Source organism: Nelumbo nucifera, chromosome 5 (genome assembly GCF_055504915.1).
Source record: "Nelumbo nucifera cultivar China Antique chromosome 5, China Antique-T2T, whole genome shotgun sequence".
NCBI classification, from domain to species: domain Eukaryota; kingdom Viridiplantae; phylum Streptophyta; class Magnoliopsida; order Proteales; family Nelumbonaceae; genus Nelumbo; species Nelumbo nucifera.
Genome location: NC_142653.1, coordinates 81,637,126 through 81,648,574, shown reverse-complemented (window position 1 = coordinate 81,648,574; position 11,449 = coordinate 81,637,126). Strand labels below are relative to the sequence as shown.

Here is an 11,449-nt window from a genome sequence, read left to right as displayed (position 1 = left end):
ACTCATTGTGGAGCTAGCAGAATGATTTGTATTTGAAGATGAGCTTAGTCCATAAACAACAACTAAGCACTAATATGTACTTGAAAGCCTTGAAAAAAAAGCAGATGGACCCACAAACAAAACACTTTTTATCAAGGATGGATGGAGGATGTATGAAAGCCCAAGTCTGGTCTGCCTTCAATGAGGCACGACTCTGTCCATTACCTTTTAGGCTTTTACCATGCACTCCCACCACTGCTGTCAGAACCAGTTTGTGGGTTTTAAAGTGGATTCTAATCCGACGTTAACAATTAAAAATCAGGCTGACATCTCACATGAGGGCGACCCTATTTAATTAATTCATCAATTATTTTCTGATTTGTTTTGTTTGTTTCTAGCAGATCCGCACCCTTTTTATTCGGTGTTTTCAACCTGCCTTTGCCTTCATCTGGACTGTGTCAAACCGGGCAATACTTATGGGTTTAGTTTCACTAAAACCTCTTATTTATTCAAAATTGTTGATTTAATAATAAACTGTTTCATTCAGGCCGGTGGTTGAACCATTCGCCCACTTGATTCGATCACTTGGTTACAAGTTGCACATTCAATGTGTATATCAAATATCCGACATCTATGCGTCCCAGCACCTTAATTGGTCTACTATTTTCATCAAAACAAAACCTTTTTTTGGTATTAAATTACAATTTTAGCATTTTTCACAAATGAAAATTATGAATTAAAAATATAAATAATACATATATTATATATAGAATATAATTAAATATTATTTATTGATAAATATGTATTTATGATCGACCCACATGGTTGAATCAGTGGTCTACAATTCAGAGGCAAAAATGATTCAGCCTCCGCTTTTATTACACTTTGGACCTCCCTATAAGTTAAATTGTTCCTTATGTGCATTTTTACGGGACAATTGTCCAACTCTGATAGGCTACATACAGCATTTGTTCACAGCAAATCCCCACTCCTACCTGATCATCACGCAAAGCTAGGAAAACATTACTCCAGATCTCTTAGCCCAGAACAACTCTACCTCTGTCTGTCTACCCACATTCATTAATTGGGAATATCTTCCCGTGCATAATGACAATGTAAGAGGATAAGATGTTCTCCATATGTGACTACAATGTTATGTGGTTAGGTGTGGGTAGAATTGTCGTGGATAGGAAATCCAGACTTGGAAAGCACACCTTAAATTAAACTCAAAATCTGCTCCCAATAAAAGCAGTGCCAACATTCTTCCAACTTGATCTGTTTTGTACTTCTCATTGATATGATTTAAAAAACCAGAACTGCTTTCGCCACTGGTTTCTGGGTCAGCAGTTCGATTGTTTGGTTCGAATGGATGGTCCATTCCAATTAAAAAAATTAAAAACTTTTAAAAAATCATTAAAATGAAAAAGGCCAAAAACTGTTGTTTGAATCAATCGGGTCATTATTGAACCACCCGGATCGATGGATTATTAAACAAGTCGATAATTTTTTGTTAAGAAACAAATAATGGTGAAATGAAACTGGTTGTCTGATCGATTCGATCATCCAGATCAACGACGATTCAAAAACACTGCACCATACGACTTGGAACCCAAACATCCGGTGTCCACCATATATGAGATATGCAGAATATCATATTAGAACGTTTTTTGTTGGGAGGAGATCTCTGTTGGGCAATTATTGTTGAAAACACATACTGTTTTTAGCTATTCTAAAAAAACTGAAAAGAACACAGGGTTTGACTATAATATGGAAAATATATGATATCAGAAAAACAACTAACCAATAAATTAGAATCATAAATGTGATAGCGAATCAGGTGTTATTTATCAAAATTCATAGATGGGTTTTGATTCGTCAAAACTCTTTTCATATCATATCTTTTTCGTATCATAAAATTTCCCCTGAAAAATATAACCCATCCATTAACTAATATATAGAAATGGCAACCAATCAATCGACTGGTCTGATTGCTCAAGGTTCTTTCAGTATCATTACTAGAAGAGACCCGTGACCTATATTTTAATTAAATTTGTTGAAAGATGTTCAAGGTCATGAAGTAAATAGTACTAAGTTATGAAGCAATAACTAAATAGTACTAAGTTTTATGCTTAAATCATGATATCTTCGTCATATTTACATTTACAGGGAAAGTAAATCATCAGGGGATTTCCTTGCTAATGGAGGCACTGAATCATGTACAGATATGGATCCTTTGGTACTTATTTTCATATTAACGATCTCTCAAAGAGGATTAGAAACTTGCTCATTCATGATCAAATATAACTGATTTGCCAAATGCAAGGATTAGATGATTGTTTTAATTTTAGGTTTGTTATCTCTTGGTTTGTATCATTGTATGGGTTTGTGCTGATTGTGAAGGAGAGTTTTGTTTCCCTGGGTTTAATTAGGAGCAAGGCTGGTTATGTCTTCGACTGTATTTTTGTTATTTTTTTGATAAATAGTTAATAAAATTTAAGGTGATCATCCCTCCACTTGGAGTAAAGTTTTGAAATTTTAGAGAAAAATCCTCTTATAAATTAATTTTTGTCTTTATAATTACATAAACAGGGCTATCTTTTGATTTTCACTGGCGATGTTACTAGTCCCCTTCTAAGTTCTTTAGATGCCAATTAAATGTAACCTCCTCGATTAGAGGCATAATTGATGATTCCTCTAAACCTTTTCTCTTTTGAAAACGAACCTATATTTCCTATACTCTTTAGTGAAATTAATCCATCTATCTACTTTATTTATAGCAAAGTATCCATCTTCAAACATTTGTCAAACACCTCTGTCTCGTTATAACATGTGGGACATAAGGGTTTCATAATTAAATTAATTTTGTTTTAGTATAAACAAGAACAAAGCTTAATATCATAATTCACCCAAGCATATTTAATTAAAATGCATTATTGCAGTGAGGCGAAAGACATTTTTAGTGCTTCTTTACGCAGGCTCCGTGTAATCTATTGTACGTAGTTTTTTCTTTTGAAAATGATCTGTTGTACGTAGTGGGGGTGGTGCAATGGACGAGCAACAAATAAAAACAATCGACCAATAAACTCACATATATTTTGCAAAATTTTCAATTTACAAACCCAAGGTGGGGAGGGGGGAGAATATTTTAACATTAAAATAGATTTGGATTAATTTAACAAAGAGAAATATACAACTGACAAACAGAATTCATATGCATTGAAGCTAAAATTAATTAATAAACCATACGAGATATAAGTTTAAGCACAAATTTGCAATAACTTGAAGCTTAATTAGTTCGTTGCAACTTGTATAAACAATCGACGTGGAAGTTCAATGTGCATTGTACATTACCTAGTTTTTGCAATAAGCAATAAAATGACTATCTAAACCATTGTTATTACAATTCAATCACAATGACTCACCATGGGAATTAGGGTTGGGATTATGGTTCAACCGGCCCGATTGGTGTTTTTTATTACTTTGATCTCAGTCATGAATTAGGGGTGAAAACGAATCGAGTTTTTCATGAGCTATTCAAGTTTGGCTCGTGAAAAGTTCGGCTTGGCTCGGACCAAGTCGAGCTTCGAGCTCTATATGTGGCTCGTACTTTATTCGAGCCGAACTCAAATAAGATACAGCTCGGCTCGTTAAGCTCGCGAGCCTAATCGAGCCTATATGTATTGGGGGTATATATATAGATTTATGTGTATATAACACTTATTATACATATTATGCTTCTAGAAAGAATCTTATCGGTGGGGATACATATGTATGGTGGCCTCATTCACATTCTAAAGAAAGCAATTACCAAATACCAAACCAAAGAGAAAGGGAAAAAAATCAATCAAACAAGCTAGAAACCCTTTCAGTTTCAACCCTCCCTCTCCCTACAAAGTTGCAACTCTGCGAGCCTGCGAGCTGTGGCCTGCGTGCGAGCCTGAGACCCTACCTCACCCTCAAGCTCTCTCACTCTCAGACTTAGTCGAGTTGACGCCTAGCGCCGGTGGACTAGCAGTACTCATAGCTCTCAGTCAAGTCTCAGCTCTCAGCCTCTCAGTCTCTCACAACCGATGCCTGACAAACGCTCGATGGTATTGTTACCTCTCACCTCTCACAATCTCAATCTCTCAGATTCTTCTTCTTCTTCTTCTTCTTCTTCTTCATGATTTTGGGTTTTTCTTTGTCCTTTCTACAGCTCTTAGAGTTCAAAATTAAAAGGACTGATTGGCTCCCAAAACCAAAAAGACCACCACACCGCACCGCCCATGCTAACTTGCAGTGTTTTCATTACATGCTGATTTCATTGTCGAGCTCGAGCTGAATTGAACTTGAATATATGATTTTTTTATTTGAGCCAAACTCGAGCCTGTATTTCTAGAACGAATCAAGCTTGAGCTGCTGAGTTGAGCTCAAATACCTAAATATTCAGCTCGGCTCAGCTCAAATCCATCCCTAACCATGATCAATAAAAGAAAAGAAGTGTTTATTGTAAGGCACATTTTGATTTTGGATGATGGCTGTCACTTAAAAGTTTATAATTGTTTTTTGAAGCGACTTGAAATTTTATAATAAATTTGTATTTGTGTGTGTATATGGTTGACCAATACCAACAAAGAAAGAGTATATATGTTACAAAAAAATTCATAGTAATATAAATATTGTTAACCGCATTCTGTTTGTAGAAATTAATTATAATACTTCAATTTCTAATTATCTCAAGTAAGTTACATGTTATTAAGGACAAATAAGAATCAATCATAAAAGTTGGGTATTGGAGCATATTAGAGGTGTAAAACGGGCTGACCCACCAGCTGATGAGTCGTTCCCCCAGGGCTAGGCTGAGCCAAGGGTTTACGGTCTGCGGTATAAGCAAATGAATGTATACATCTGAAATAAAATTTTAAGAAATTTTCAATACATTGTCTATATTATTAATCTATCTGAGTTTTCATTATTTTTCAAATTTTCTTAAAAAAATCATACTGGCCCATTGCCTGCCCCACAGCCCGGCTCGACCAGGCCTGGCTCATTACACAACTCGCGTATATTGATATGACCTATATATACTATATTCTATATTTTATTTTATTTTTTTAATTTTATAAGTATGGAAAGGATTCATGTCTTTTCTTTCTATCGTCTCAAAGTTTTAAAAGTTTTGAAGCAAGGTCTATCCATGCATGCATATTTAGGCTACGTTTGGAAAAGATGCAAATGGAGTGTAAATCCTGGTTTAGGATAAATTTGTATTTCGGTTCATTTTTGCCTGTATTTGGCAATGTTATATTTATGCATCGACAAATGACAAACCAATACATATTTGTATTGATAATAAGATGTAAAAGTATATTAATAAAAGAGAAGTAAATTTGCATTCAAATGGGCTTTTGATAAAAAAGAGCATATGTTTTATTCAAATTTGATGTAGGAGTACATGGCCCAAACCAACGCGGCAGACAGTGGCACCCAGGGTGGACCCAATAAAGGCGTGTTCAATACAAAGGTTGGCGTGCGACGTGGAGCCAATGAAGCGGCCGCACGCGGAGGCCTTGGATGACCACACCTCTCAGGGCTGGGCCGCATCTTGGCCATCCAAGCCCACCTACCTCCAGGCGGCTTCAAGTATAAATAGGGAGCAACACTCTCAAGGTAGGCATCTAGACTCTTGACTGTTAAGAACTCCCTTATCTCTCTCGTGGCCTCGTCTGAGTATCCTTGCCTCAGGCCTCGTCCACCTAGTCTTGCACTCGTACTAACTTAATCATCAGAGTCCTCGCCTTGGGTTAGCACCCGGGGCATCTGACGTCTTCTCTTTTCTCAGGTCTGACCTACCAACCCTCGGCCTCGATAGACCTCGGACCCCTCACTCAGCCCTCGGCTCAGGAATAGAATTATAGTGTTGTCCTCAGTCCATTATGACCAACAACAAAATTCATATTTGCATCCATTACAACTAAAAGTCTGTTTGGCAAGAAGTTAAATTTGTCCGTGCAAAACTAACCCAACTTTACAATTTATATCAACCATTTTACACTCTATATATTTGCATTGACAGTTATCTGCATCCTTTCCAAACACAGCCTTAGGTGCATGGGTGGTGGTATTCATATTTGATCTTTAAATAGAAGATAATGCTTAAGAAGAAGAAGAGAAGAAAAAGAAGAATGGGCGGGCTAGGCGCATCTTAGTAAAAACCAGAGATCCCCACATCCAATCCAATCAGGGTTTAAGAAATGTCCGAGAATCTTCCACATATATATGATTGAGCACATGTGGGAGAACGTGAGGACTCAGAACTCAGAGGAGCATGGAATCTGAGTGTCTTTCTTCCTTTCCTTTCTTTCTTCAATCACCTACCTATTCGGGTGCTGAGAGTGAGAGTGAGAGAGAGAGAGAGTCGCAAAAGCGAAAGCTGCCCTGAAAGTAGAGAGAACAACATCTCACCCCTATCCATGTGGGGCGTCAACAATAACATGGACATACACTCAACGCTTGGATTTCCGAGCCCTCTTCCTTCGACTGTTCTGCTCTTCGTACAACCACCATAACCATTACACTACACAACTAATAACAACTCTGCCCTCTTTTTTCCTCCTCATAGAATGGGAAGAGAAAACAAACAAATCCCTTCCAAACTTTGTTCTTTTCCCTCCTTTTACTTTCTATCGTATCAGACAATTTCGAGATAACTAATATCTGATTAATAGTAGTGCCATCTACTGTACGTATACTGTATAAAACCGACCAACAGACGATCCTCCGCCATTGTTGCAGTGACAATAACCAAGAGAGAGGACGGGGTGGGATGTTTGCTTTTTGACGGCTCTCGTTTACTGAGTTTGGATTACTTCGCTTTATTCCTTGTTACTAAACAGCCTTGGTCCTTGCGAAAGCTAGTCCCAACCCAGATGCCTTTCTTTCGAGACGATTGATTACATGACGTGGATTAAACTAACAATAACAACTATACATCTATAAATCGTGTTTGGATGATTAGTCATTCGAACCTGCCTTTTATATTGTTGGATCGAGAAGATTAAATTACACAAACGCGGTGGACAAATGATAATCAGTCGAGAGAACATATTCATATGGGAAAAGCCCCCCTGAACCCCACTTGTTGGTGACTTCTTGGCTGGAAAACTGAAAATCTTATTAGTTTTCAAATTTTATGAGTATAGCAGCAAGTCAGGGGAAAACACGCCCTGCCGGGGGTCCACACGGACTCTACTTAGTTTGAATGCTCCCATTTGATGATCACTTTTTCGTTTAATTTATTCTTTTTTATTTTTTTTTATCTTTCTTTTTTGATAGGATAATTTGATGGTTTTACTGGTTACTGGTTACTAACAACTAACAATTAATGGAAGTGGATTCGATGCAGGTCTGGCTTTCGATTTCACAAGAGTTTACATTCTGATCATCACATTTCTAAGAAAAATGGAACTGGAGAGTCCAACCAGAACCAAGTACTGTTCTTTTCAACTTGCCCACCTCAAGAAGAAGAAAGAGAATGATCGAGTAGAGGGAAGGAGTCTCATCAAGTCAAATTTTGAGATATTCTTCTCTGCTTTATTTTGACTCTACTGTCGCCGGCCGGTAACTTAAACTATATATTCTTCTTCCAAAGAAATCCAAGAGTCATTCATTCATGTAAGGTTCTGAATTTATGTTGGCCTGAGTTTGAATGGGGTTTTGGCGTCTTTTACCACCATCTAGTGTCTACAGATTCTCTCCCCCTTCACCACTTCTCTCCACAACTCACCAGAAACAACAAACAAACGAAATGAGTGCGCATTCTATATTCTCCCAGTAAAAACAAAACGAAAAGAAAGTGAGGACGTTAAAATATTATAACTGGTATATATTTGGAAGCTTGTTATTATTACAAAATCATTAAATCCTCACCTTCTTTCAGTCTCGATGCAGCACATATATACTACGTGCACGCATATGCACAAACTTGCATGCAAAGGAAAAAAACAATTTATCGGTGAAACTGCGATAGTAAAGATCTCTACTCTCTCCAGTATTTCTCCCGAGGGAAAAATTTGAGGAATTCGAATTTCCCCGGGATCTAAGCAAGAACATGAAATTCCCCCTCCTGAGTCCTGACATGGAAGAAGCTAACAAAGCATTAAAATTAACAATAACAACAATTCTCTTTCTCTACTCTAAATTTGCTTTTGCTAGTAGGGAGGGAGTTAATTTCTAGGTCTCTGTACTCATAATGGGGCTAACATGCTTCCCCCATACGGTAACACAGAGAGAGAGAGAGAGAGAGAGAGTCTTCCCCCTGCATGACGAATCAGTTTAGTAGTCAGTATGAACATTGAGTCATTCTAGAATACAGTGGTTTTCCCTAGTAGCTTAAGATTCAGACTTTAATTGCAACTGAACATATGCACGAGTTGACAACGGAAGATGAGAATGCATACACTCCTACAAAAGTTTTAGGCTTTTGGCTCTTCACAATTGATGCTACTTCCATCAACCACCTGAACCACGAGTTTTCTTTTGCATCCTGAATAAAATGCCAGATTCATCAATAATTACTGATAGTATAGGTAGGGTTGATTCTGCAAGTGTGTGGAGATCAGGCAAATGCAGTTTGTCAACTTCACTGAACTGATGCTAATGTAGGGAAAAAGAGGGGACTGAGATGGATTTATCACGAACGAACTCCATTGAAAAAACTTCACTAGTCATTACAGTGCTTTGATCAATTCTAACAACTAGTCCTTCATGTTAGATATCAAAATCCATGAACTCATACACCCACTCCTGTAAACATACCAATAGAATACACAAAAAAAAAATAACAAAAAAAAAAAAAAAAGAAATAAAACAAAGGGAAACCTACCACTTCTAGGTTCTTCATCGGTAGATCATGAAGAGACAGGTTCCTCCATCCACTTTTGTTGTTTCGGCATCTTAGACTCCTGGAATTGGAATTACCGAGTTAAGGAAGGTGATTGAATGGGAACCATTTCTCTTCAAGTCTGATTTTCTTTAGTGGAAGCTGTACTAACTAATGGAGAAGACGAAGCTACAAGGTGAGGTTTATCGAGATATAGGGAAAAAGAAAGATCGAAATTATAAGAGATGACTGTTGGAAGAAGAATTGAAACCGGAGAGATCTGTCCATGCATTACTACCCCAGTACTGATCATTTCCTGGAATACCCAGAAACTGTCTTGATAAATTCAATCCATGATTTTCTTCCATCTTCACTGAAGCTAGCTGCGTAACCCCAGAGCCTGATGGCTTGGTCCGAAGCTGAGAGGCACCTCCAGCATACGCCGATGGTTCAGCACTTTCTCCCTCGAATGGGTATAACCCCGCGGAAGGCTCCAAACCGGTTAGAAAAGGGAATTGCTGCACTTGCTGCAACCGCCATTGCTCCGCACTTCCAGATGATAAAATGGAGCTACCGCCACCTGAATAACTTGCTATCTGGAAATCCATATCAGTCCCACCACCGCCCCCTGCAGCCGCTACCGGTGGATGGATTCCACTAAAATTTAAGCCGATGTCAGGAGGAGCGTATTCAGTAAGATGATGTAAAGAGGAAATAAATGGTAATTGCAATGGTGGCGTTGGTTGTATGTGGCCTATTATATCCGTGGTGCAGCTATTTGCTGGGATTGCACTTGTTGAACCAGGACCAGTGTGACGTTCACCAGTCACAGGTGATTTTGAGCTGCTACCTTTACTTCTTTTGTTCCTTCGGCAGCCTCCACCGACAGGAACATTTCTCAGCGCACCCCCTCTAGTCCAGTACCGGCGGCAGGTCTTGCAGAAGTGGCGAGGCTGTGAGAGGCTGTAATTATTGAAGTAACAAAACTTGGTATTGGTGGATTCACATCGCGGGCACTTTAGGGCAGCCTCCGGCTGTGGCGGCTTGGCAAGTCGGGCTCGATCAGCCACCGAACCAGGTCTAATCGAGCCCGAGCCCCCTCCTGCCGGAGGCGGCGGCGGTGGTGGAAACTGGGGATTCTCAGTGCTACTTGAAGATTGATGATGATTTGGTTGCTGTAAAACACAAAAGCAAAAATCAAATATCTGGTATATTCAACAGGAACTAACAAAAGGGTAGGAATATTTGTCTTTAAAATTGCTTTTTTAGTGAAGAAGCTGCGAAAAAGAAATTGAAGAAACCTTACCTGCTGCCAGTTGGGTGGATAGAGAGGAACCGAAGAAAAAACCATCGTTTTAATTTGATCTTCTCTTTTGTAAAGGTTGATGGGTTTTCGGAGAGGTGGTGGAGAATCACATCCAGAGAGTTGCAGAGAGGGGTGGGGGAAGGAGAAGGAAAGATAAAGGAGGGGCTTTTATTTATTTTGCTCTCTTTCTCTCTCTCTAAGATAAAGGAGGGGCTTTTATTTATTTTGTTTTCTTTCTCTCTCTCTGTGTTTTATTAATTTTTAGGGTTTTGAGCATGGAAAGTTTCTTAACCTGTAAGGTTCTTTGTGATATTATGGTGCAGTACTTGGGGAAAAAAATAAGAGTTTTTGAGACTTCCCTGCATGTAGAAAGAGAGAGAGAGAAAACGAGAGTCGTAAAACCCCTATATATATATAATATAATGAAAGAAAATAGAAAAATAATTGGTTAATTAAGAGATAAAAGGGAAAGTCTTGGTGGTGCGGAAGAGTCAGGCTAGCTAGCTTTTTATTTTTTTTAAATATATATTCATGCATGCTAATTGCTATTGCTGTCATACTAATGGTAGAAAAGTTTAATACGCTGATTAAACCGAAGCGACCCAAACCCGACGGGAGAAGAGTCGTGCCGGTCTGAGTCGTAGTGAAGTGAAGAAATTCGCAGGCTTATTTCGTGTTTGTAGTGGTGGTTGGACAATATCCATATATTAACTTACCTAACACTAAAATAGAATCACTCTATGATTCTTATTTGCAAAGAAAACGAATACATATTAATTAATTAATAACGTTCATGCGGGAGTTCTCACGTTGAATAAAATGTGCTGCCTGTCTCTATTCACTCTATTGTATGTGTTGATAGCTTTTGGTTGGGCTAAATATATATAATTATATTACTAAAGTTGAAAACTTTCGAGGCAATGGACTATGTCTCCAGCGTTCCTAAAACATGTTATTACTCTGAGCTGTTGTTATTCGTAGATTTATTGCTTGTGGTGGGGCAATTTAGTACACGTGTGAGGTCCACTAGCTAGGTAACCTTGCTAATTGAGCCTGCAGTTATCGGATTTGAATTCATATCTCCTTTGGATTGGAGCCTTGGAGGGCATCACCATTCGGTTTTAGGTAAGACAATGAACACTTAACCAAGCCTTCCATGTATAATGACTAAGCATATCAATGATCCATCCAATTACCATTCATGATTTGGCATGCATTTTTAAGACCAAAGCATAACGGTTTGATTGGGCCGGCCGGATTTTTCAATAGCTATTAGCATCCTCGACGTCTATGCTTGGGGAGGA

General features: G+C 38.4%; 1 protein-coding gene across 1 annotated transcript; it reads right to left on the bottom strand.

The window, feature by feature from the left end:
• Positions 1–8,644: 8,644 nt before the first annotated feature.
• Positions 8,645–10,502, bottom strand: LOC104593818 (dof zinc finger protein DOF3.6-like). The gene is made up of 2 exons (XM_010253835.3): positions 10,146–10,502; positions 8,645–10,014 (listed from the first exon to the last, which is right to left on the bottom strand). The coding sequence occupies exons 1-2, from the start codon at positions 10,188–10,190 to the stop codon at positions 9,076–9,078; spliced, it is 984 nt and encodes a 327-aa protein (XP_010252137.1). The 5' UTR covers positions 10,191–10,502; the 3' UTR covers positions 8,645–9,075.
• Positions 10,503–11,449: the final 947 nt, after the last annotated feature.

Bases quoted from the DNA above. Each gene is read 5' to 3' on its own strand.
- LOC104593818 (XM_010253835.3), bottom strand. From the start codon at position 10,190: ATGGTTTTTTCTTCGGTTCCTCTCTATCCACCCAACTGGCAGCAG. The intron at 10,015-10,145 runs GTAAGGTTTCTT...TGTGTTTTACAG, and splicing joins ATCCACCCAACTGGCAGCAG to CAACCAAATCATCATCAATC.